This window comes from Macrosteles quadrilineatus, unplaced genomic scaffold (genome assembly GCF_028750875.1).
Source record: "Macrosteles quadrilineatus isolate MER2022 unplaced genomic scaffold, UCM_ALF_1.0 Scaffold_8__2_contigs__length_117827958, whole genome shotgun sequence".
NCBI lineage: Eukaryota > Metazoa > Arthropoda > Insecta > Hemiptera > Cicadellidae > Macrosteles > Macrosteles quadrilineatus.
In genome coordinates, this window is record NW_026542601.1 from 117,777,809 (window position 1) to 117,804,339 (window position 26,531).

Genomic DNA, 26,531 nt, shown 5'->3' on the forward strand with positions numbered 1-26,531 from the left:
AAGTTAAAGGTGGCCGTGGCTGTACTCTCCAGGGTCGCTTTAGCTGCTGACGTTTATAGATAAAAACATAAATATTATATAGACTATGCCACCAAGAATCAAAGTAAGGCACTCCATATTGGCACTTTGGAAAAGATTAGATTTTTTTTTCTTCTTGTGCCTAACACCTGACTTGGCATTAACCATGCGTCTACTTGCGTAATGATTTTTTATTTATCTTGTTATTAATTTCTTCTGTGGTTGCATGGACTCGTTATGCAACCAGGAGCGCAGAATAGATTCTATGCTCTCTGCGTGCAACACCACGGGAGCAATAATGCTTTGGTGATACTTGGTATGGTGTACTCATGTAGTTTTTCGTTGCCATGACAACCAGCCAGTGTTTATAACGATTTGACTTTATAAACAAACAAAAACATTTTAACATACAAAACATAACACAACGTACATAATCCCCTCTCAGTTCTCAGATACCGTACTATACAACACTTTAACGTAATTTTAATTTTGTAAAAAATACTTTTTCTCTGAACTTTTTATTAAAATACATTTTGAAAGGTTTATCTCGACATAATCAAATTAAGATGGTTGGTTGGAAAGGGGTTAGAAAGGGACCAATATACTGTAATTAGTCTGTGCAACTTTGAACTACTAAATATTTTTACCATACTTTTGGGTGGATCAGCAAAAGTGATAGGTACAGAATTTTGATTGATGTTCTGTTGAAAATGGCTGTGTACAATGTGTTTAGTTCATGTATTTGCTACAACTACAAAACGTATGTTTGCTCTAAAGCTACTGTTGTTCTTGTTATACTATCCGTAATGACAGTGATATTTCCTCTGATATTTACCTACAAAAGTCACGGTAAGTAAATAATACTTATAACTCTTATGGTATTTCATAACATTTCAAAGGTGCATAGCCTAACGATCTTGACGCAATCTATTCCGACATTGTCGGTCACCGATGCAGTGCTCAAGTATCAAGTAACTTAATTGTTGTAGACAAATATTTGCAATTTTACTAAATACTTACCGAGTACTGTAAAGATTTCTTCTATAGGCCTAACTAAAATGTTTAGTGATGTGATAACCAAATGGTTTCCATGGCCGAATAATCAATCAGTTATTTTTTGCGTCAATCGGTTATTTTTAGTTGAATGAATTACCGAATCAATTTTAGTCATTATTACTGTCCCAAACCACAACTAATTTTCATCTATATAGCATTTAGTCATTTAGCGTCAATCGGTGCTTTTAAGTCGAACGAATCGCTGAATAAATTTTAGTTAGCCTACCTGATGATGTGGCAAACTAAATCAACTAAATAACTAAATCACCGAATCGCTCGGTACGGGGAAGACTAATTTTAACCGAATCAGGATAAAATAACCGAATTAGTCTGTTCTGCTTCAATATCCGATTGATTAGGTTATTTTAACCACTAACTTCATTCCCACCACTAAATCTGACGGAACTAAGACTGTCATCTAAGTTCCTGCCAATTGACCGACTCCAGGACTCCCCACGACCCGTTTATGGAGGGAATAAGCAAAACGTCAATGGAAATGGTAAGGCACAGTTAGGAGATTAAGTCTTCCTGATGATGGTGGACAACAAATTTTGTGAAACTGTAGCTTGCTCAGAATGCCACAATCTAATCAGGCCACTCAAAAAAACGATATGCCTCCGGGAAAGTGGGGTATAAAAACGTTATGGCTGCTGAAGTGGCCTACACATCTCAGAGTCCAGCTTTGCTCAGATCACAGCTTGTGATCTGATAATGTGATATTGTGAGGGGTCGTTGATGTACTTAAAGGTTTATTAGTGATCATTCATGAAGTCAAACGAGGCAAAGCCCGCGGGTATCAGCTAGTGTATTCATAAAGCATGACCATATAGCATGATGTTAAACTCACTGCATGAATAGCATTAGCCAAATAATCCACAAATTGTTAAATGCATGTAATTGATTGTAAAAATTGTGATTTTTCTGTGAATAAATAATACAATTTTATGATGTTAATTGACATTATATTAGCCTAACTTACATTTTACAAAATCATAGTTTATTAATATTTTTCAGGCTTCTGGCAGAGGACAGACACTTACCAGGAACAACCTAAGGTTAATTTCTTGTACGATTATGTGATATTTTTTGATGTCTTAAAGTCATCTGGCAAAAGATCGGACGATGGGATATTTTTGTGTTCCAACCTTGAGAGGTTAACCCTAATGACAAGAAACCACAACCATTGTCCATTTATCAAGGTAAGAAGAATAATAATTTTAAATATATCCCGGTAATAAGTTTTAAGTTTAATGCAAACTTTACCTTTCTTTGCCATTTCAAAGTAAAGTATCAAAGCTTTGTACAATATAGCTCCACCTAACATAAGACAGAATAAGGTTCTAAAAACAAGTACTGTTCCTACCTATAACAAGAAAACAAGATCTTATTTTATCTTTTTCAAGTAGAAAATCATTGTCCCAGAAATACGTACATTTTTCTCTGAACCTTAAGGTATGTTACGTACAATATACATTTTCTCTGACAGATGGCTAAAAAGGCGATTACATACATAGGTATACTTTTGACCAACTTGTTTACACTCCTCACCACTCCAAAGTTAGCACGACTACATAGCTTGTGTTAACGGAATACACTTAACTAATAAAAACCTAAATGCCTATTTCAATACATAAAACAATATTTGTGCAATAAAGTTCATAAATAATGAGGTATTTTTGTGAAAAGAACATCTTAGCTTAGTACTCTTAAATTATATTATATCCTACTAATATTATAAATGAGAAAGTTTGGATGTATGGATGTATGGATGTATGTTTGTGACAAGTGAACGCGAAAAATACTGGTCGGATTGGGCTGAAATTTGGCACGATGATAGCTCACATTCCCGATTAACATATAGGCATATTCTTATTTCAAAAATCTTTTTGGGCTCCGCCCCAGTGGCTCTGGAGTTTCCCATGTTACCCTTATGAGAAATGGAATTATTGAATCTTAACAGCTGTTTCAATTAAACAAGTTGGTTCTGTTCTATGAGTTTCAATAGCATTAAAGTTACAAGGATTACCAACAGGGTGCAGCACTATTATTTCTTTTAAATTTATGACAACAGCTAATTTGCAACAAAAAGGTGAGTGAGCGTAGCGAACGAACTTCAACCTGGAGGCGAGTTAGCGTAGCGAACGAGCTAACCTGAAGGCAAGTGAGCGCAGCGAACGAGCTCCAACCTAAGGGTGAGTGAGCGTAGCGAACGAGCTCCAACCTAAAGGTGAGTGAGCGTAGCGAACAACCTTCAACTAGGACGTGCGAACGAGATAATCTTGAAAATTAAGAAGTTAAACGGGGCAAAGCCCGCGGGTTACTGCTAGTACCTACATAATTAAAACACTGTATGTAATTTTGTAATGTAACTAACAGTTTATGTATTTTATTAGGCATATGAAGAAGACATTAATGCAGATGGATTTAACGATCTTCTGAAATTTGAAACCAAACTGTTTCTTCCACCAGGTTCACATGTTAATGGATTATCGATTATGTTGATGTTTGACTACAAACTTTCAGTAAGTTGCTTCAGTAAATATAATATATACTTAGGTAATACAGAGTGATTTAAAAATAAATAAACAACTTTGTTGGTAAAATACAGCTATGATTTAGCTGTGACGAGAATGCAGCTTTAATTTTTAGAAAGTAGGTACATCCAAACCGAACTCTGTGGAAGATAGGCAATCCTCTCATCGATAGCCATCCTCTTTCTTAGCCACTAGGGATTTAATGAAAGAGGCGGTACTAACTCTTTATCCATTTCTTTATACTCACTCGAAATTTAGTAAAATCTGGGCTACGCGGATAACCGATGCAAAATTGGGTTGTTTTTATCAAGTGAACAGTCAGTCCAGAAAAAAAATCACATAAAAATACTCATATTAAGACGGTGCCAATAATTGCTTGTATGAAGATATTTTAAGCTGTCTCCTCACAATCATGCAAACTGTGGATTGAGGAATTTGATGCTCAATTCAAACTTCCGATTCGACTTCTTTGGATAAATTCACTTATTCCCGAAGATTGGAATGTTTTGATATGTACTTATTCCCTTGTTGTGGCTACATATAAAAAAAAAAAACTAACTCACCATGGAGCATCAGTTACAGGCAACCCAAAGTTCTTTTCTTTGTTCAAGCAACCTAGAATGCTAAACCACCGATCAATGGCATTGTAGATAGACTTCCTATTAAGAGGGACTTCATCATACCGGCGATTTTATATGTTCTAAATAAACATTGAACAAAAGTATAGTTGATCGGATCCTTCCAAAAGCCTAGCCTGAACACACACAAAATTTCTCAAAAAATTTAGTACTATTTTCTTCTTATAAACACTAAACTTTGCCATGTATGAATAGTGTTGACAATCAGATTTTCCAAACAAAACTTGAGGTATTTTACTATTTATTGGTATAAAATACACTGATTTATGTGAAAAATAGTGTATAGATTTATAACGTAGTTCACTTCTTTTATAATCAACCTGTATTTTTCTTTATTTGGGAACAAAGTAGGCTAAACATTTTATGCAAAACTGTTTAACCCAGAAACCTCATAGCTAGGACTATTGTTAAATCATTTTGACACTTAGGAGCATTTCTTCCTCGTGCATAATACTGCTAGTACATTGTGATAAATAAGTTATGAAAAACTTAAGCGCTGCAATTAGTGAAATTTATGCAAAATTCATATTGTGAAAGAGGGAGCCAATGCAATAATTAGATATGTAATAGAATTTGATAAAAATGTTACTTATCAACAGATTTAAAATTTGCAAAAACAAAACCATATCCAGGAAACCAGGATATCGTTCAAGAACTTTAATGAACTGCAAAACAAAATAAAATGTGAAGTTTGATGATGGGGGAACAAAGAATTGTACATTAAGTGTGATGACCTGGAATGCTAGGCATTGTAAGTGTATTTTAATGACTAAGGAAACCAGGAACTATGTGAAAATTTTAATGGCTTGAATAAACTGGGAATTTCACTTGAATTTTGATAATCGGATAAACTGGAAATTTAACGTGAAATTTTATGACAGGAAAATCCAGGAATTGTGTTGTAGTTTGATGTCGGGCAAGACAGGAAGCTATAGGTGATTTTTGATGATGGGAATTGTATGAGTCCACATGTTTACAGAGCTACTGTAGAGCACAATTGGAGGGTGCGGCTTATGTCTACCACAGCTCTCCTGTGTCTGGCGCTGGCGTCTCTGTCATTGGAGACCTCAGTTTAGTTCAGCGGCAGCCCCTGAATCCTCGACGTCTTGACTTACGATACAACAAAACTGTCGTCCCGATGGATATCAATGATAATGTTTTTCTCATGTCCGATGTTTTGATGGCCTACGCTCAAAGAAATTGTGAGTAACATGGGAGAGCGATATTAGCTCAATTTTTTGCATTCCATATTATTTCTTTTCAGGAAATATTCTTGTTTTAATAGGTGAATTGCAATTTAAGAAGTAGGCAAAGTCTTAAACTTTTTGTCGAGGCTCATATGAAAATCGTATCTCAAACTGTACTCTTTTTACTTTACAGTAGTTTGAAATGTAGGCCTGCTTGGCTTTTTAATTTATATATCAATAGGTTCCTGGGATGTTGAGCATAGGGATACTGAGAAAGTCGGTACTAATGTAGTAGTTTTCAAGCTGAGCAGGGCCACTTTAATAAATGGGCTCAGTTGAGCAAGAGGTTTTGGGGCACAAATTCCCCAGCAATTAAGAGACAGGGAGGTGGGTGCAAATATCTCTAGGGCCCATAGCGGTCACATGGCCTGAAGCTAGGTTTAACAAGACCCACCCTCCAACATCAAGTCCAGACACTTTTTATGCTGGCCGCTTTCTAACCCAGGCAACCCTAAATACCCCCGCCGCAGCAAACCTGCAGACTAAGCGAATTTCCATTACCATTTTTTTTTTTTTTTTATGATTGGATTTACACTAAAATGTCTCCTTAAAAATATCACATTTATTCCCTATTTAAATAACATTAGTTTAACGAGTACTTAGGTTTGCTGCAAAAGGGAGGGTAAAAAGGTGTTTTTTTTTGTAAAATGTTAATAATTTAGTATGAAATGAATGCATTTCCCAAATTTGATCAAAATATGATCATAAACAAGCAAACTACAACAGTTTACTTATTCTCCATAAGAATAACATGGGAATTTTAAATTTACAGTTTTTTGGAATTTTTTCTGTAACCATTAGGCGCATAATAACGCTTCAATATACTAAATTATTTTTTTTTTTTAAGCTCTACAAAATGGTTTAAAGAGAAAATGCTAAATTTTAAGTTTTTAGGGTAAAAAATGGGAACAACCAAATTTTGACCCACAAAACCCCCCATAAACCCCTGTTCCCATAGTCCGATCATACTGGTTCGCGAACTCGTTCGAATAAACGTAGGTTTACACGTTTGTACCAAATTTCATCAAAATCGGATGATTTTTGCTCGAGTTATCGCGCTAACGGACACATATATAAATATATATATATTTGAATTTGAACGGATGGTGTTTTTGGTCTCTAGGGACCTCAAAACGAAAAAGTAAATCGGTCCTGGGTCCAGGTCTTACCATGAGTACTACGGTAATAGCTTATTCCCTATAGGGGAAATTCGCTAAAAAAGAGCGGTACTCTTTTTACACAACACCTCTTGAATCTGCCTAATTTGTGTAACAACTTCCTCTAACGAAATTTACATGTAAATATGTGATGCAAGAACCTACCATCTAACAAGCAAACTGTTTTCAGTGACTACAAGATTGACAAACGTTTACATTTCTTGGATCACCAAACGTGTGGATGCTGAGCCGTTCACGGTTGACGTGACAGTCATGTATCCAGAGACTACTGTTAGATACACTCCAACTACTTGGCAAGTTATGCGACTTGCTTGGACTCAGTTCTTCCCAGTTCTCATTGTATTTGTCTACTTGTTCAAATCCATAAAAGAATTCATCTTCAGCAACCAACTGGTCACAACTTACAGAGAAGAGCCGCGGGTGAAGGGTTATTGAGGAATGAGGAAGGTTTTAAATAATGCAAAATGTAAATATTTATCCAGTTTTGTGTGAAGTAATGTGGTTTACTTTTGTATTCAACTATTTTAGATACATTGTGACTTGTACTTGCACATATATTTCCTTTTGTAAAGTGTTTTGTTTCAAGACAATAATTGTGGTGGTAAGAGACCTGGTTCAATTTTCGATTGTATGGTTCGAGGTGAGGATGAACCAAAAAAGTTGACTTTTTTTTATTCATTTACAGATTGCAAGATGATTCTGCTTAAACGATTGATAATGATAATGGGACTAAATTAAAACAACAGTTAAAAATAGCAATTTAATATTAAACTTGTAACGTATAATAGCAGTCTACAGTAGACTCACTCTCATTAACACCCTGCTGTGTTGGACCCTGGTCAGAATTTAAACCAATGCTCAACATCAAAGGTTAAGACAAATTAATGGATGTGTTTTCAAAACATAACTTACATTAAGCCTCCATCACCAAACATTGAAAACAGCAATAAATCTGTACTTAATGAACAGTTACTGTTCCAAAACCAGCAGTTTTCAATTGCTAGATGAACAGTGTGTTACATGACTGTGGACAAAACGACCCATGTGTGAATCAAAGTGGTCGTTTAACTAACCAGTCCCAAACAAACAGGTCCAGTAAGAGGGAGTCTACCAATTAAAAATATACATTGTGTAAAAGAAAAACAACAAACAAAATACAGCATAAATTGGTGTATATAAAACGAATATTTACACAGCAATGATACTTTAAATGGAACGTTTGGAAGATTGATTTTAAAATCACAAAAGTATTGCACACTAGAACTAACTTGTGAATTAATAGTTGGTTTTGTATTTTTTGATTTCCACCATGATGTGGTGGATGTTTGTCAACTGGGCTTTGGTGTTGGGTGTAAGTAGCTTGCTGAACCTGAAATCATTCCGCACATATTACCTCGTGATACTTATACCAAATGATTTAACAAATCTAACAGCCAAGATTATGTTCAACTTTCTAAATGCATTTGCAACACGATTCCAAACTGATAGAACCTGAGCGGGTAATCACCACAACTATAATAGAGTTTGGATGTTTGGAGAGGCAACACTATTTCTTAGTGATTTTAAAATAATATGTATTAAATCAAATCTAGATGTAAACGATAAAAAAATATAAAAAATAGTCCCAGTTCAAAAACATAAATGAAAACTGAAAGCTCTACTGATATGACATACCAAAGTATTTAAAGTACAGTTATTGGTGTTTTAGCAATCACTAATAATTTTGAAGGAGGTGTATTTAATGTTGTAGAATAAAGTGAGATACATTGTTTAAACTCACCTATGGTAATACTGTACCAGCTGAGTCAAGGCTAGCTGCAGTAATGTGGAGCCTGTAACAAGGCTGGGAAATGATGACAGAACCTCATGGTTGATCAACTCTAAAGAACGCTTCCATGTGTTAGAGAATGACTGGACCAGCTGCAGAGCCTTGCCTGTAATTATTATGATTGTCATACTCGACCTAGTCTGACCAATGAATAATAGGTTGTGTTTCTAAATTTCATAATTGAGAAGGATAACTTTTAATTTTGTCTTAAGGTTAGATCATTGAATTTTGAATACTGAAGCAGACATATCACATGACCAATTTATATGGACTAGCTATAATAAAATTTGTACTTAAAAAATAGCATATTTGAATACCTTAATACTTTTTGATGAAATGGCGACCATTCAAAGTAGGTATAATAAGCGACTTACATAATGCTATACAGTTTGAAATTCTATTTCCTACTTATGATTTTGCTACTGGGATACCGTAGTTGATGTGACATAATAAAATGCTATAGTTTAAAAATAGTTTTCATCAATTTGGCTTGGTTGAAAATTTAGCAAAATTCAACAGAAATCCATAATTTCCAATCAGTACACTCTTGGCTCAATACCACTGTGTCAATTTTTATTATAAAACAGGCTACAACTTTAACATGAGAATGGAATATCTAATTCTATTGAAATAATTTAGTTGTGGACTCTAATACCTTCTTGTTTCTTGAGTGCATCACCCTGTCCCTTCTCCACCAACGCTTCTCCCTCCTTAACAAACTGCATCACTCCTCCGAAGTACGGACTGAGTATCTCCTCCACATACTCTGCACTGCGGCCGCTCAACTGCTCTCGGAAACTGTCCATCTCCTTGGAGCTGTCCCGTGTCCTCTCCTACATTTTTTAGTAGATAATACAACACAAAAAAATGAAAGGAACAGCACAAACCAGTGATTTATCATTATTCATCCTCGATCGAGATTCAATGTAAGATTTAATAGGCTTTGACGTTACATGATTTATGCTGGTTCTGTGCTAAATTACACATTTAAGCGGAGGGTAAAAAATCTGTTGGAAAAAAAAGAGTATAGCATTCTAAAAATTAACAACTTTTCCTGGACAAAACTGAAACCAAAGTTTGATGTTATTGTGATCCGACCAAAAATTTACTTACTAGTTAAAAGAATTTTTTTTCATAGAATGGAAATTACAGAAGTCATAATTAATTTCAGAGTAGTAGTTATACATATATTTATTTTATCATATTAATTACTTAACATTTATATGAATCTTTCTTTGGATTTTTAAGTCTTAAGACATTTTCTGTGGCTGTGTTAACCCTCCTTTATTCACAAGAGGGCTGAAATATGCCAAATTGCACCCCCATCTTAGTTAGTAGCCTAAAGAGGTAAGGTTGGCCATGGTGTCAGCTGTTTACAAACACACACTCCCATCAGACAACCACACAACCAAATTAAATACATTACAAAACCTCCGAACCTCCCAAAACTCTGCACAACTATTCAAAGCATCACATGATCATACCATTAGTATAGAGAGGACCATGTCATAGTTGTTGATGAGGAAGATGAGCTGTTCCTTTCGCTGGGGGAAGATAGCAGCCATGCGCAACACATAGCACTCTACCTCATCTAGCAGCTGGGCTAGTAGTCTGGTCACCTGCTCATCCGGGAAACTCTCACTGATACCTACGATGGCAGCACTGAACTCTGCGTACCTTCGTGTGATCTGCAGGAAAATAATGTAGCATACCTCTACTGTTGTCCAAAATTGTATCAACAAAATACAATAATCTTACTAGTTGTGAAAGCTTGCAACTTGCAACATATCAAAATATTCAAAATAAATCGCTACCAAAAACAGGAATCGGGAATGTAACACAAGACGAATAAAGATATCCCTATTATCTCCACAATAGAGACATTTCATTGGATTTCAAAAATCCCGAGTTGAACTTGTGATTGATAAAAAGTTGTTTTGAAATAATGTTTACTAGTGTCCCTGTTGCTCGAATTCGAGCAATTGCTAAGTATTACAGGCGTTATTTTAAAACGAACTTCAACCAAGTCAGCAAATATTTGTAGCAAACTGTTTTATTAGCAAACTTATTGACTGTTTACAATTGAATTAACCTATGCTCTTCTCACTTTTGATTTCTGACAACAGCTAGAGTTTCATAACAATATTTGTTTCCCATGTTAATCTTATGGAGAAATAAGAAACTTTAAAGGGCTCCAGGGCCTCACTCTCTCATTATTTCCCTAAAAAGAAAGTTTCCTGCACAACTTCACGCTACGCTCTTTCCAATGACACCAAAAACATGAAAATCGGTTCAGTAGTTTCGGAGGAGTAATTGTCACAAAAGATCTGCTTGCGTATTAAATAAGTACTAGTGTCCCTATTGCTCTAATTCGAGCAATTGCTAAGTATTACATGCGTTATTTTAAAACGAATTTCAACCAAGTCAGCAAATGTTTGTAGCAAACTGTTAAATTAGCAAACTTATTGACTGTTTACAATTAACATGCTCTTCTTCTCACTTATGATTTCTGACAACAGCTGGAGTTTTATAACAATATTTGTTTCCAATGTTAATCTTATGGAGAAATACGAAACTTTAAAGGGCTCCAGTGCCTCACTCTCTCATTATTTCCCTAAAAAGAAAGTTTCCTGCACAACTTCTCGTTACGTTCTTTCCAATGACACCAAAAACATGACAATCGGTTCAGTAGTTTCGGAGGAGTAATTGTCACAAAAAATCTGCTTGCGTATTAAATAAGTAATAGATAAATAAATAAGTATAGATATAGATTTTTTGTTTTTACTAAACAGGTGATTCATTATTAAAACAATTAATTTTTCGATACTAATTTTAGAAGGTGAAATTAAAATACCAAGTAACTATCTTTAACTATATTATTTCTTTAACCATCATTAAAATCCATGATTTAAAACTTAAATGTCTTTTAAGTTTAAGTCTGTGATTTCATATGGTAAACGTAGGTCAGATTGATGCGGAACCATCTGAAAGCACTAATAGTCTTATTCCTAGTAATGTGCACACTTGGAGCTGCTCAGGCAGACGGTGGCATGGTCGTACTTCTGGCCCGACTATCTCTGTGCAATCTTTTTTAAATTTAAGAAAATACACAAATCTGATGGTATGAATTAATTAATTTGAATCTCCTGTTCATTTTTATACCAAATTTGTATTTGTTACTAACCTAAATAATACTATCAAACTGTTATCTAATTAGATAACTCCATAAAGATAAAACAATTAACCTCAAATTTAGAATAAGAATGGAAAGAAGATTAGAATATATTAATTTAATAATTTATACCATCAGATTTGTATAATTTCTTAAGTTAAAAAAGATTGAACAGAGGCAGTAGAGCCAGAAGTATGACTCACTGTCTAGTGTCTAGGACTTGATCTGCCTGAGCAATGAAATGAAATGAAATGAAAAACGTTTATTTATCCCAAGAATATAAACTAAAACAGAGAGTAGCTATACAACTAACAGTACAATATTTCTAAAATAGAATAAAATTTGCCTTACTTATGGGATAGGCCTACATGGGCAGGTGCCTGTGCGTAGGCCTGGCTGTTATCAGTCTAAGCAAATTGAGGGCACACACTAAAATTGGGAAGGTTTTTAAGCCTTGTTAATTTAACTTGATCGTTTAGCGAATAAGAGAATGTCGGCGACGACAACCAAAGCCAGTGCAATCTAAGACAGGAGACATTGTGAGGGCGAGGGGGTCGAAGGGTCAAGGATTGTTTAGTCAGGGTCAAGTAAGGTTAGGTCTGATCAAAGTTTCGGCCTCTTCATTGGTAATCGTGTGCAGTAAAACAAGCATCTGTTTTTTGAATTTCTGTATTGAGGGTAAACTAAAAATGTGTTGAATATTATATTTTTGAATTAGATTTCGATATAGAATCTGAGCAACATAAAAACAGTTGGTAGTTAGAACTGACTATGTAGCTGAGGGACAGATATTCCAACATTGTTTGAATATCTTGTGTAGTGTTGATGTGTGACTGCTGTAAGGATCGTGTTTGAGTTTTTGAATGTGTGACTAAGAAGAAACTGAATGAAAATATGTCTGACTGGTAATACTCCCGTCTCACGGAATAGCGCATCAGTGGAGTACCTTTTTTTTTTTCTAAAAGCTACTTTCAAAATTGATCTTTGGACCACATTCAAGGGTTCCAAGGCAGTTTATTTAAGCGTGCACAATAGACTTAAAGGATAAGACTATTAGTGCATTTGCATTTGAATGGTTCCGCATCAATCTGACCTCCGTTTTACTATAGTGAAATTAGTGATTTCTGTGGCTTTAATAATCGGTAGACTTCCTATGTAAGATAAAATGACTGTAAAAACCATAAAACTTACATAGTGTGGTTTGGTTTCTTTGGTGAACTTAGTTGGATCACAGTCTTTGACGCTCTGGATGTTCAGGCGGAACACATACTCAAACCTATAAAACAATTCAATAATTAATTATAGTTGCACGTTTTGCATTATTTTGACACTATTTATGTAATATTTTTCCTAAATGTGAGATTTTTAAAGAGACATTTAAATTAAATTAATAGGTAAAGATTAATAGTGTTTTGCCAAGAAAGTGCTATGATGGTATGTATAAATTCTACCACAGTTAGGAACCAATTCTTATTGAACTTTGTACTCCCTTGTCGTGTGTCCACCAAACACACACACTCAGAGCAGCTCAAACACGGTCCACTGCCGTCTTTCATTACGATCACATCAGCATTAAGCTACTCGCCATAATTTTAAATTATAAATTAGTACTTTTCATTTGCTCTGGCAAAGATGTTTTATTTGATCAAAAGGAATCTTTATTTTACTGATTATTTTGAGAGAGGCACTTTTTAGTTTTTCTTTTATGAAACTTTTATAAAGTGACAGTGCAAAGTGAACAATACTGGACAGGATAGAGACGCCATAATGGCCTACCAACAGCTAAGATGGGGTACCCCAGCCAGACGCCAGTCAAACCTCTACAATATCAATGAAGGTCGGTGAAAGCATTTTTCTCTCTCAAAAACCTTAAAATCAGTATCAATCATATAGATTTCATTTTAACTATCTTCAACAAAGAACACAAGTATTTTTTTCCAGTTATAACCCAATCTATTTCCAATCAATCTAACAACCACTTTTTCATTCTTCCATCTAAAATAATTTCCACACGGGTTTCCCTTATGATGGATACATTATTATTTCCAAATTTAATAACTCACAAAATCCAATGCAACACCTTGTATGCCTAAAGATAAATAAAAGTGTTGAATATTGAAAATATAGACGCATACTTATTACTAGGGGTCTGCGGTACAGAAAATTTAAGGTCGGTACGGTTCGGTACGGTACAATATTTTGTACCTCGGTTCTCGGTACAAAATCGGTACGGTACGCGGCTACCCGTATTTTTGCGGTTTTCTTCTCAGAACTGTATCCAAACCATTATTTTTAACTTTAATACATAGACATTACTATGAAAATGGATAGTATCCTACATTCATGGTTTTCTAACAACAATTACTGTACCACATATTATTAAAACAAAACCTTTTACTACTACGAGGATTGTGTCAAGAAAAATCACAGTTGAGATAAAGGCTTTACCTATTTTACTCTGAGATACTTTGAATAGCCATGATAAAGTAGTTTAAAAATAGGATAAGAGTTTTTATGAATAAACATGTTTGAAACATTTATTGACAAGATAATTTCACAAAACTGGTAAATTATTTCCAACCAACACAATGTCTAGTTGTTTTTTTTATTTTATTTTAAAAACATATTAAAGCATTCAGTAGAAGACAGTGTAGTTTTGCCAGCTATTCACAGCAGATGACAATGAAAAACTGGAGGTTATGATGAAGTAATGGCAAAGACCATTTTTTTTATCAACTTCAAAACTAGTTAAGTTATAAGATGGAAACAATTCTTGCAAAGTTTTTTTCTGAAACTAAAATTTGGATTATCACAGAGTAAGATTTGATGTTGGGCAATTAGACTTTATAACTGTGTAAAAGGTGTGTATCCCTGAATTTATAAATTGCATTCTACACATATTCACTGCCAAACATAATTCAGTAGAACCTTGATGAACCAGAATTACACTAGCCTAGACATAACTTCATTACCCCAAGTAAAATACCAAGATAATCTTTATAATTGTATTTGAATCGTATAATCTTAGTTTGTTAAAAATGGATTGTATGTTCAACAATAATTGCAGTCCATTATTGTTAAGCAGTATGGTCCCAAATTATTGTTTTTGATTTTGAAACATCACAGTTCATTTGACAAAATTATAATTGAAGCAGCCCAATGTCAAGTCATGCGCGCTTGTGCAATAGTTTGTTTACAAGCTTTCTCCAGACCACGGGGGAGGGGAGGGGAGGGTCTGATAAGCCGTCTATTGTTCACCCCCAAGAAGGTCCGACCCTCATTAGTGCCGCTCGGCTGCACTCAAGTGTTTTACCCCCTGCTGTGCGCTATGTCATAAAAGCTGATAACGGTGATAAGGGAAACCCAAGAAATAGAAGAACAAAGAGAAAGAATAATGACGTTGTTATCTTTATTCCCTTTTTACAATTTCCGTTATTTTTTGTTATCTTTATGTAAGATTTTATGATTTTGTTTTATAGGTTTATAAAATAATTCTTTTTAACTACGGGAATATCAATTTATAATTTATCAACGTGCTTCTCTTCTGAAACAGCAATACCGGATGCATAATAAAGGTCAATGGCCTAAAATATCACGATTGTGCAATATTGTATTTTGATGTTGAAATTAAAATCAAGACAAAAGTTTGTATATATCCATGGTCGTCAATAGAAAGATAAAATATCCATAACAAATATTTAATTTATAAAATAAGATTGTAGATTTGTTACAAGTTTAATATGTAGCCATAAACAGTTTTATGGCAGTAGGCAATGGCCAGCGGCAAATTCAATATTCACGAAAATACTGATTAAGTTAGAGATAACATTTAACAGTCATCATAAAACTATTATTTTTATGATAAAACAGAATTGGGGAAAGTCGTAAAGAAATAAAAGTGATAAAACTCAACAGTTCTTGGAAGTACTTCAATACAACAATTATTGTCGTGATAAAATATTAATGGATTTGGGACTGCTAATGGGTTTTTTATTGCATCATCACGCTAGTAATAAATTATGAAGATCGTAAACAAACATCTGATAAGACTTTTATGTGCTCGGAACCAACTGCCGTTGACTACGATAGTAAACTGAAAGTTATTTATTATTATAATAGGCTGTACCGAACCGAATTTGTACCGTGTAAAATGCTGTACCGAACCGATGACGGTAATTAAGCTTGTACCGTACCGTACCGACTTTTTCGGTGCACCGCAGACCCCTACTTATTACACAGCTTTGAGATTACAGTGTTTCACTAGTTTGACAATTTGACAAATTTAGAATAGACTACAGTATTCAAGCTGTTCTGCGGAAAAAGTATTTCATTACAGTATACTCAGAGTACTCAAATGTTCTTGGTATACCACTGCCTTCCTTCATATTAAGTTAATTTCATTCAATACAGCCTTCAGTATTCATTGATGAGAGGTTATAGTACTTTAAAGCTAATATTCCAGATCAACAAGGAGAGTATGGACCCTGTAATCATTCTATCTTTAACTATGGTGTGCTTGGTGCACTGTAGCATAGACAAAAATAATTAAATATAGACTGTCAGCTGTTCTGCGGTTACCATAGGCTCTGGCGCACACCGCTGGGAGCGCAATGTAGTTACGTAGCGTGTACCCCGTAATTACATGGCGCTCCCAGCGGTGTGCGCCAGAATCTATGGTAACCGCAGCACAGCTGGCGTTCTATATTTAATTCTTTTTGTCTATGGCTGTAGACATCTACCTTTGCCACAGTATTGCTTGCAGAGCCTCCCAATACTGGTCTAGAGCAGGCACAGCTCGCTTGTGGCACAACATCTGATATCTCATCACCAGATGCATACACAGGAACAGTGCGATGCCGTCGTAGCAAGACGACACATACGTCTTTAAGTTTTTCTGCAAATCGGTAAAATAATAGTTGACAAAAGTTCTAAGATGTGATAATCAATAATACAGGTCTAACCAATTTAGGATGAAAATAGGATCTCAGTGTGTTTTATTTGATTAAGAATTAATTCTAAAACTGATAAATGGATTTGAGAGGCCAAATAAAAATCACTATTGGAGCGTAACATATCTATCCTGATAATTAGACCAATTCGTATATACCAAGGAAAAAAGTGGTTCGGATTCCACTATAAACTGTAGGTCCCTTAGTCGCCATTAGCTGTATGGGCTATTAATTAACAGCTGTGTCTAAGGAATATGTCGGCCTTAGTCACTAACAAGACTACAAGATCGCGCCACTCATCATACACTCATCTCCATTCATACTTGGCTTAAAATACCTACTTTGTATGGTCACCATTTCAAAGAAAAGTATTTAAGTATAAAAGTATCAACCCTGTCTTACTCGTGCCATCTTTGTCCGGTGTCTCCTCACACTGCCCCTGAGTTAGGATAAATTATTTATTTCTATAACTACATAAATTAAATTTTATTCAAAGGATAACTTGGAGTAAATTTTTAGTTCTATTAGTAGACAATTAATAGAGATGTCGCCTAGCTGTAAACAGGATAATACAACAGTTAATATTAACATGATCCACAGGCTAAAAATGTTCAATCAGAGGTCTAAGGTAGGGATGGATGGGTCGCCGTGATCCCGGGTGATGTTCATGATGGCGCCATGACCACAAGACACGTTAACGATGGCGCCATGATTTCAAGACACTTTGATAACAGCACCACAAATGTGGGGCATTAAGACGATTGAGCCGTGACTGCAAGTTGACAATCGCGTCATGATCCCGGGTGATGTTTATGATGGTGCAACGATCACGGATTATACTCATGATAACATTGTAATGGGGGCAAATTACAAAATGTTAATATTATTAAAGCTTGTACTGCTGTTAAGCTGCCAAAATATCAGATGTTAAAACCCTACTCAGGTTAAAGAAATGTAATTACATTCCGTTTAAGCCCTGTTTTTGGTTATCTAGCATTGGTTTGTAATTAGATTAGAACAGTGAAAATTGTTTTTGTTTTGTCGTTATTGCTATCTTCAAAGATATTTAATTAATATTTCCAAAACAAACCCTTTTTTGCTCGGGGAATAATATCTTGTCACAAAAGTTGGGAAGGAAATAAATATCCCGTCCACGCCTGTCCCATACTAAAAATACAGTCCCGTCCATCCCTAGTCAAAAGGAATATTTAACTAAAGCCCTGTAGTAAATACAGTTTTGAGAATTTTCCACAAAAAACTGTTAATATCATCTTAGACTCACCACCATCAGGTTAAGAGTCTCACTCAGTATCCGGTTGAACAGTTCCATTGCCTGGTTGGCCTTCACCATGAAGAAGTCACAGATGAATAGATACTCTCTACATGCGTTGTCCACTAATGCGTACTGCTCACTGCGGAACAGGGCCTCGTACGGGTACTGTTGAACAATAACAGTTTAATTATCTAATTTAAATGTCTAAGTAAAAAGTAAGTATTCATACCTAGAGTGAAATTTAATTATTCATACCTATAAAACACAATTTGTCCCTCCAGCATTGAGGACATCAGCTATACATTTTTTATTTGCAAGTTCTTTTTGCTGTTTTCTTTCACCTTAGAAAACAGTTGTCATTGATAAATATTCAATCACAACATTATTTAAATTTATTTGTATTTATAACTGTGTAACATTGTAAACTCTAAAAATATACCCTTTTGTCGGGATTAACACGCTCACTACCGCAATAGTACTAAATTTTTCAGTCATATAGACCAGCAACGCACATATGTGACAGCTGGTCACATTAAAATAGACTGACGTCGCATATTTGCGTCGGTGTCCATTGTTATTAAATTGTATCAACAGGTGTACTAAAACTGAATTCAAATCTGACCAAATGTAGGCTACTTTCAAAGAGACATACTCTGATCTCGCTCTTCTGCGCTGAGTGAGGTATGATGATGTCTGCCTCTAGCTGTGTGGTGAGCACTTCCCCTCGGCTGCCTATGGTGAATACGGTGTTCTTCTGCTTCAGAGATGACTTGTGGAACAATCCCTTGTGTCCTGTCTCCTCTATGCCCATCAGGTCGTCCTTCCCAGCTTGCTCCTCAAACTGCACAAATTGATATACAAGATGAGGTAATTTAACAGCCCCAATTTTAAATAGTGTACATCTTTCAATAGCACATAAAAACACAGCTTATTTTATGAACTTGATGGAGTAATTTTTCCAATCCTTGAAAACAACACCCTTCAAGTGATGTTGTGTTGTCTTACTTGACATTCTCTTAGCCACTTGAATATTCCATCCATTACTCGTTCCAGCATTTCTTCAGGAATCGCTTAAATTCCCTGGGCAATCCAAAATAGCTTCAGTTCAAGCAAACCTCAGGGGCGACTTTGAAAAACCTTGAACTTAAAATAGTTTATAGGGAGGATCCCAAAGAAAGAAAAGAGCCAACGGAAACTTCCAACAAAGGCTAGATGGCCTCTTTGGACTTTGATAAACTGCACTGATTTCTTTCCAAATTTGCTGGTGTACAAAGAGTTTTGCGGATTCTTCGAAAAGAAAGAAACTAGTATAGGCCTACTACTATTAAAAAAATACTTGTCAGAAAGGTTTATGTTACCATTTTTATATTATCCAAACTTATGATTTTTTGTAATAGATTCGGAGCCCCTTTTAGCCTTGCATTTGCTGTAAACATGGGCCTCAAAGGCCAGTGTGTAGAACATCAAGCAAAGCAAACAGTGTGACGAGATTGAGTTGTAGTGATAAATTAATAAGGGTTAAGAGATTGAGTTGTAGTGATAAATTATAAGGGACGAGATTCGAGTGGTAGTGATAAATTATAAGTGGCGACACTGATACGCAAACCCAGTAAGACACTGTTGCCTCGCTTACACAGAACCTCACATAACCGACTGAGCAATTGAATCACCTGATTTTGTAAAGAAAGAAAAAAGCTAAGCAAAATTTAACATAAACAAATGAAACTGTAAATTTACGCAGTTGGTCTTGAAATGAACTAAGTTAAACACACCTGTAGCTTCATAAGCTTCGAGGAGTAAGACTTGAAGTAGGAGAAGTAGATCTTACTCATTGTATCCACATACTCTCCACAAATCTCCTGAGCAACGGCTCTTTCATTAGCGAGAGTGAACTCGAAGTAAAATCTGCAATGATAAAATGTATTAATGTGACTGTAATAATAGACAAATGAAAAAGCTAGACTATAGTCTAAGTTTTACTTTACATAAGTAAAGTTATTATCTTAATTCTTAATATTTTAGGTTACTCAAGGACAAATATATTTCAAAAATATAAAAGTTGATAAACCATCACCTGCTTCTTGGTGGTTTGTAACTAACCAGACCTAGCTGTACTTGATGATTAGATTTTAATAAAATTGTATAGACAAAAAAAAAAGAAAATACCCCCGCCGCAGCAAACCTGCAGACTAAGCGAATTTCCATATGTCTGATTGGATTTACACTAAAATGTCTACTTAAAAATTTAACATTTATTTCCTATTTAAATAGAATTATTTTAACAGGTACTTAGGTTTGCTGCATCAGGGAGGGTAAAACTTTTTTTTGTAAAATGTTAATAGTTAGTAAGAAATAAAAACATTTTCCAAATTTGATCAAAATATGTTCATAAACAAGCAAACTACAACAGTTTACTCATTCTCCATAAGAATAACATGGGAATTTAAAATTTACATTTTTTTGGAATTTTCTCCGTAACCATTAGGCGCATAGTAACACTTCAATATACTAAATTATTTGTTTTTTTAAGCTCTACAAAATGGTTTGAAAAGATTTTGCAAAATTTTATTTTTTTGGGGTCAAAAATGGGAAAAACCTATTTTTACCCCATAAAACCCCCCGTAAACCCCCGTTCCCATAGTCCGATCATGCTGGTTCGCGAACTCGTTCGAGTTTATCCCGCCTTACACCTTCAAACCAAATTTTATCAAAATCGGACAAAAATTACTCAAGTTATCGTGCGGATGGACATATATATATATATATATATATATATATATCTAATATATAAAATTCTCGTGTCACAGTGTTTGTCTGCAAACTCCTCCGGAACGACTTCACCGATCGTTATGAAATTTGGTGTGTAAATTCTGTAGGTATGCGAATCGGACGTAAACTATTTCCCGTTTCGAAATTCTTAAAAGGGCTCCGCCCCAGTGGCTCTGGAGTTTCCCATGTTAACCTTATGAGAAATGGAATTAATGAATCTTAACAGCTGTTTCAATTAAACAAGTTGGTTCTGTTCTATGATGTTCAATAGCATTAAAGTTACAAGGATTACCAACAGGGTGCAGCACTATTATTTCTTTTACATTTATGACAACAGCTAATTTGCAACCAAAAGGTGAGTGAGCGTAGCGAACGAACTTCAACCTGGAGGCGAGTTAGCGTAGCGAACGAGCTAACCTGAAGGCAAGTGAGCGCAGCGAACGAGCTCCAACCTAAAGGTGAGTGAGCGTAGCGAACGAGCTCCAACCCAAAGGTGAGTGAGCGTAGCGAACGAACTTCAACCTGGAGGCGAGTTAGCGTAGCGAACGAGCTAACCTGAAGGCAAGTGAGCGCAGCGAACGAGCTCCAACCTAAAGGTGAGTGAGCGTAGCGAACGAGCTCCAACCCAAAGGTGAGTGAGCGTAGCGAACGAACTTCAACCAGGACGTGATTGAGCGATGCGAACAAGATCATCTTGAAAATTAAACGTAACGGTACTTTCTTTCCATCGGTCTGTCTTAGGGGAAACCTATAACTTAGGCGATACGAAGTTCGCCGGGTCAGCTAGTATCTATATATAGATATATAAAAATTTGAACGAATGGTGTTTTTGGCCTCTGGGGACATCAAAATGAAAAAGTAAATCGGTCCCGGGCCTAGGTCTTACCATGAGACCTACGGTAATAGCTACTTCCCTATAGGGAAATTCGCTAAAAAAGAAAACAGCTAACCTTAAACTAGGCAATACAACACTAAAAGTGTCTCACTTATGTTAAACTCATTTCTATTCATATTTGGGTTAAAGTACAACTGGGTTGCATCCTTATCTCCATAATAAGATAATATGATATAGCTTAAACGCCAAATTTGAGGGGGTTTGATCCATCTTAATATAGGCATCCATAAATTTAAAAATGTGCATTTTTTAGACACTATTAAAAGTTAGTGGTTTTAAAGTGATTGGAAAGTCTATTAATAATATTAATCTTAATAATTTTGTTTAAAAACTTAATTTAATACAGGACAATTTCTTACTTATACTTGAGCATCGCATTCTGTGGCACTTGGTAGTTAGTCATTGGCTTTCGGAAACGAGAGATTTGCTCCAGCATGTAAGCTCGAATCTTTGTGACTGCTGCGACTTTCAGCTGTTCAATCACGTCCTTCACATCTTGGCAGGCTTTCACATCTGAAAATATTAAGAAAAATACAATTACAGTGAGTAGACTCTCAGTAATCCGGCAGATATAGGACCGTGATACTGCCGGATTAGTGAAAATGCCCTAGATTAATGGAATGTTATCAATGAAAACACTTAAAATGCAATTAAAACACGTCTCAGAAGATCGCGCGATCGGAAACCGCTATTGGGCATGACTACGATGACGTTTCCATAATCATGGGAGAAGATGATAACGTCTACACGGCCGCAGGAGATAATCATGATTTTGCCACGATCGTGCATGATGACGATTACGTTTCCGTGACCGCAGGAGGCGATGATAACGTCTATACGTCCGCGGGAGATGCTCATGATTATGCTGTGATCGTGCATGACGACTATGACTTTTCCGTGACTGCGGGCGATGTTCATGATTTTGCCGCGATTGCGCAAGACCACGATGACGTATTTGTGACCGAGGGAGTGGATGATGATGTCTACACAGTCGCGGGAGATAATCAGAATTTTGCGGCGATCGCGGAAGACCTCACCCGTCAAAAGACGCTGGAGGATTACTGGAGTGCCGGAGTGATTCAGTGCCGGATTAGAGAGGGTATACTGTATACTTATATGAAGGCAAATATTTTTTTAAATTAGTTTATATGTTTATTAACCATTGGCCTACCTTTATAACTCTGCTCCTTGACAAAGCTTATCTTGTGGTTCAAGTCAGCCAAGTGGGTCGGGAATTCTTTTTCTGTCACATTGCACTCCAAGATCCCTCTGAAACAAATCTTCTCGGTTGTAAAAATGAATAAAACATGTAATTGGGAAAAAAACACAACTGACCCTGAAAAGAGGTTGGTTGTTAATGTTTATTTTGGATTTAAACTCACAAATTATGACAATGTTGCTTAGAAGGTGGAAAACAGTTTCAAACAAATGGACTTAGTCAATTATAAAATATCACTGAGTAAATTTGATTGTTGTTAAAAAAAGTACTAGGCTTAATTGATGAAACAATAAAATAAATATGAGCTAGTATCATTGAATATTGGATTCAGAAGTAGACCTCTAATCTATATGGACCAGCTGTTACTAAATTTCTGCAAAAAACATGTAGTTGTGTGAGCCAGTCACACAATGTGCTAATGTCTAAAAATTCTATTTTCTACCTTATATTTTTTTTTCTGACATAGCTAATGGGTCAATAATAGATGATATAGCTATTATGTCGTTCTATAAGTCTGACTTGGTGAAAAACATTGTGAATTTGACAGAAATTAGTAATTTAGATCAGTGCAATCTGTCGTTTGCTCACATCAACTACGAAAAAATTTGATAAAAAACTAGCGACAACTCTAGCATGGGGATGGAATGTTTAGTTGTATCAATAGTCAAAGCTAGTATATCACATGACATGATACCAGCTGAGTAGGTCAACTCACGTAATCAGTGTTGGAGGCACAGCGATGTCGTCAATAAACTGACTGAGCTGTGCTCTGACAGCCTGACGATTGTGTAGCTGCTGTGACATAGACACAGACTTGCGTTGTAGAGACACTATCTCACTGCTGATACTGCCAAGGTCAGACTGGAACCCCAGCAACATGCTCTCCATCCTCTGTATTAATCAGTCAGTTTGACTTGTTAGATTATATAAGATGCAGACAGACCATAGTGTGTATGCGATGAAAATGAGTGTGGAAAGAATGAGATGATAGTTAGCTTTGTTAGAGATTAGGATAGGATAGGTGGGTTCTTTGCCGAGGATTATTTAAGCAACATTTATTAAAAGCCCAATGATCAAGCCCAACTGAGTCCAGTTTTGCACCATCAAAAAGTTAACCTATCTTTTTGAAGGAACTATTTTCTCAATGTTACCAGCCGTCTACTGATTACTAGACAAAGGCAAGCAATATAACAACTTAGCGAAACAGCTCCTAAGACTAAGCTCAGACACACACACCAGCTGAGTAGTGAGTGGTTAGTGTTAGCATAACAAAAGCAGTCTGATCCTGAGGATAGGCAGTAGCTTTTTGATGGTTCAAAACAAGACCTAACAGTTTTTGATCATTTGGCTTTTATGGCCCTGAGCAAAGAAACAGCAGGTTTTTGGTCAGTGAAAAAGCAGTACTAAGTTACTATGCTTGTAACTATTATCTATACAATAGATCACACTTCATTCTACTGTCATCATTCCAATTTATATTTCGGTTTAGTTACCCCAGTAGAGTAATGTGGACCAAGATCCGAACCTTTAAAATTTATGTGGATATGACGGGGATTGAACCTGTCCCTCTCCAACCAATGTCCAAGATACTCACTAGGCTAGTAACATAGTAGCTACCCCCGTAATAGGCCTAAGGTTTTTGTATGATTTTAGAGTTAGTATCTATGAATACAATACTGTATAACAATGGGGCTCAATAATGCAAATGATTCTTCGATTATAAGTTTAAGGCCTAGTTTAATTAAATAAGATTTTATTTTGGTCTATTTATTTGTATTTGATTAAGCCATTGATATTTATACATTTCTGTTGATAAGCTTGACTGTAAGTGCCTAATCTTGTTACTCTCTAACGTCAACCTTTGGTTGCATAGCTAGGCTACATCATTAATTTCAAATTAAAATTATGAATTTCAACTGGTCCCAGAACTAATCTGGTTTGGAATGTAACTTAAAAAACTTTCAGATTTGATGAAGAAATGGATGGAGAATAACCTCTTCATGAAAATGACCACTTGGCTGTTCTGGCAATTGATTGGATTTCTGATAAAAAAAAACAAAAAAAAACAACACAGCATGCTTAACTTAGGCCTAGTAGTTAAAAGTAGGTCAAACGTACCGGTAGGCCTACCTAATATTCATATTCATATTCATATTCATATTCTTTATTCATATTTTTGTACAAAGGTGGTACAATGAATAGCGTCAATAAAAAGAAATACAACTACAATGATATTAGTAAATATTAACAAGTAAAATAATAACAACAAGTCTTTAGCTAGTCAAGAATGAAATACAAAATTAAAATAACTTAATGCTACCTATGCCAGGGAGGTAGAGAACTCTTCCATAGAATAAATAGCTAAATTTAATATATAATCTTTGAGTAATTTTTTAAGAAAAATAATAAGAAAAATTAAGTTTTAAACTTACCTCAAGTATAAAATCACATGCTGCTATTTGATTATGTAAGCTAACAATATTTTGACTTTCTTTAATATAATCTTGAATAGATTTATTTTCAACTTCTTTAAGCTCTTGTTCAATTTGGCGTGAGTACTGACGTAAATCCGTCCCTGATTTTAATACCTCTTGAACAACGTCACTCTCAAGATGTTCTTCTAGCTCAACATCAGCCATTTTCTGAAAATGCAATTTGTTATAACTAATAGATTTTAAACATTGTCGGCAATAAACATACAAAAACATTTTAGGAGCACCTATAGGTGATCCAACTCCACTGTTTCTGGTTTAATCAAGTCTAGGTCGGAGGCCACCTTTATATACAGCGCGCTGCGGCGGTTATTTTAGGTTGGGTTATCATAAATGGAAAGGACATACTTTAATTGACTTAACTTACTGTTCATATTTGACATGATATAAATTAGCGACTTTTGAGGTCTGTCTCCCAGAAGGCAGCAATGTCGGCGAGGATTGAGTTGAATGCGTCGCTACCACACCAGATACAGGCAGTGACAGATGGTGACAGGTGATGTGCACACTCCGATCAACGACCTCACCTTAGCCTACTTGGAGGGGATTTGGCGAGCAAAAGTATGACTAATCTGGTACCAGTAACTTATTGTTTGATTCATAATGAAACAAGGAAAGTCCTACAAACATATTTATGATAATCCAACCTAACATAACCGTCGCAGCGTGCTGTATATGGGTGGCCTCCGGATAATACCAAAGTAAAGTAGGCCTACCCTCGATTTACATGTGTGGTTGATTCAGGCCTACCCTAACTGATAAGTTACGCTACCTTGGTGTTAAAATATGAGCATTCCAAAACAATAATAGAGTAATTAAAAATGTCCATAGCATGATTTAACTTTTGTAAAATCATAAATCATAAGAATCTGAATAAGTTATAGGTAGGCCTAGGCCTAGCTAGACTAACATAACCAAAATTGATAGTGTACTAAATTAGGCCTAAGTTAGGTTAAGTAGGCCTGCTAAGCGTACCTAAAAAAGTATTTAGGCAATTACTCCGTATGTCTACATTGAGAAAAGATGTAATTTTGTTATGTCTTACTTACAGTTTTTTTCACACTGAATCCCAATCAAGAAATAAATAAGTTAGTACTGTAAACATTTAGCAGTAGCATTAGCAGAAGCAGAAATTAGTAGAGACACAGACACAACAGAGAACAGACAGACCTCAGACTGTCATCTTTAACAATCCTTCAAAAACATAACAGCTGACCTAGACCTAAGCAAAAACAAACATATGTTTTTCTCCGAAGCTGTCTG

At 35.5% G+C, this 26,531-nt stretch overlaps 2 protein-coding genes across 2 annotated transcripts; one reads left to right on the plus strand and one right to left on the minus strand.

Annotated features, from left to right (window-relative positions):
• The first annotated feature begins 267 nt into the window (after positions 1 to 267).
• LOC129001338 (transmembrane protein 231-like) lies at positions 268 to 7,328 on the plus strand. Its single transcript, XM_054428611.1, has 6 exons — positions 268 to 334; positions 686 to 867; positions 2,089 to 2,273; positions 3,468 to 3,596; positions 5,226 to 5,448; positions 6,841 to 7,328. Exons 2-6 carry the CDS (start codon positions 729 to 731, stop codon positions 7,104 to 7,106), a joined length of 942 nt encoding a protein of 313 aa, XP_054284586.1. The 5' UTR covers positions 268 to 334; positions 686 to 728; the 3' UTR covers positions 7,107 to 7,328.
• Positions 7,329 to 7,340: 12 nt separating this feature from the next.
• On the minus strand, positions 7,341 to 26,518 carry LOC129001337 (vacuolar protein sorting-associated protein 52 homolog). Its single transcript, XM_054428610.1, has 14 exons — positions 26,318 to 26,518; positions 25,209 to 25,418; positions 23,492 to 23,667; positions 22,729 to 22,826; positions 21,917 to 22,070; positions 19,666 to 19,798; positions 18,546 to 18,734; positions 17,903 to 18,058; positions 16,411 to 16,565; positions 12,863 to 12,947; positions 9,984 to 10,187; positions 9,155 to 9,332; positions 8,452 to 8,605; positions 7,341 to 8,040 (listed from the first exon to the last, which is right to left on the minus strand). Exons 2-14 carry the CDS (start codon positions 25,413 to 25,415, stop codon positions 7,947 to 7,949), a joined length of 1,983 nt encoding a protein of 660 aa, XP_054284585.1. The 5' UTR covers positions 25,416 to 25,418; positions 26,318 to 26,518; the 3' UTR covers positions 7,341 to 7,946.
• Positions 26,519 to 26,531: the final 13 nt, after the last annotated feature.

Bases quoted from the DNA above. Each gene is read 5' to 3' on its own strand.
- LOC129001337 (XM_054428610.1), bottom strand. From the start codon at position 25,415: ATGGCTGATGTTGAGCTAGAAGAACATCTTGAGAGTGACGTTGTTCAA. The intron at 23,668-25,208 runs GTAAGTTTAAAA...TGATTAATACAG, and splicing joins CATGTGATTTTATACTTGAG to AGGATGGAGAGCATGTTGCT. The intron at 9,333-9,983 runs GTATGATCATGT...TAAAAAATGTAG, and splicing joins TGGTCCTCTCTATACTAATG to GAGAGGACACGGGACAGCTC.
- LOC129001338 (XM_054428611.1), top strand. From the start codon at position 729: ATGGCTGTGTACAATGTGTTTAGTTCATGTATTTGCTACAACTACAAA. The intron at 868-2,088 runs GTAAGTAAATAA...AATATTTTTCAG, and splicing joins ATTTACCTACAAAAGTCACG to GCTTCTGGCAGAGGACAGAC. The intron at 3,597-5,225 runs GTAAGTTGCTTC...ACATGTTTACAG, and splicing joins TGTTTGACTACAAACTTTCA to AGCTACTGTAGAGCACAATT.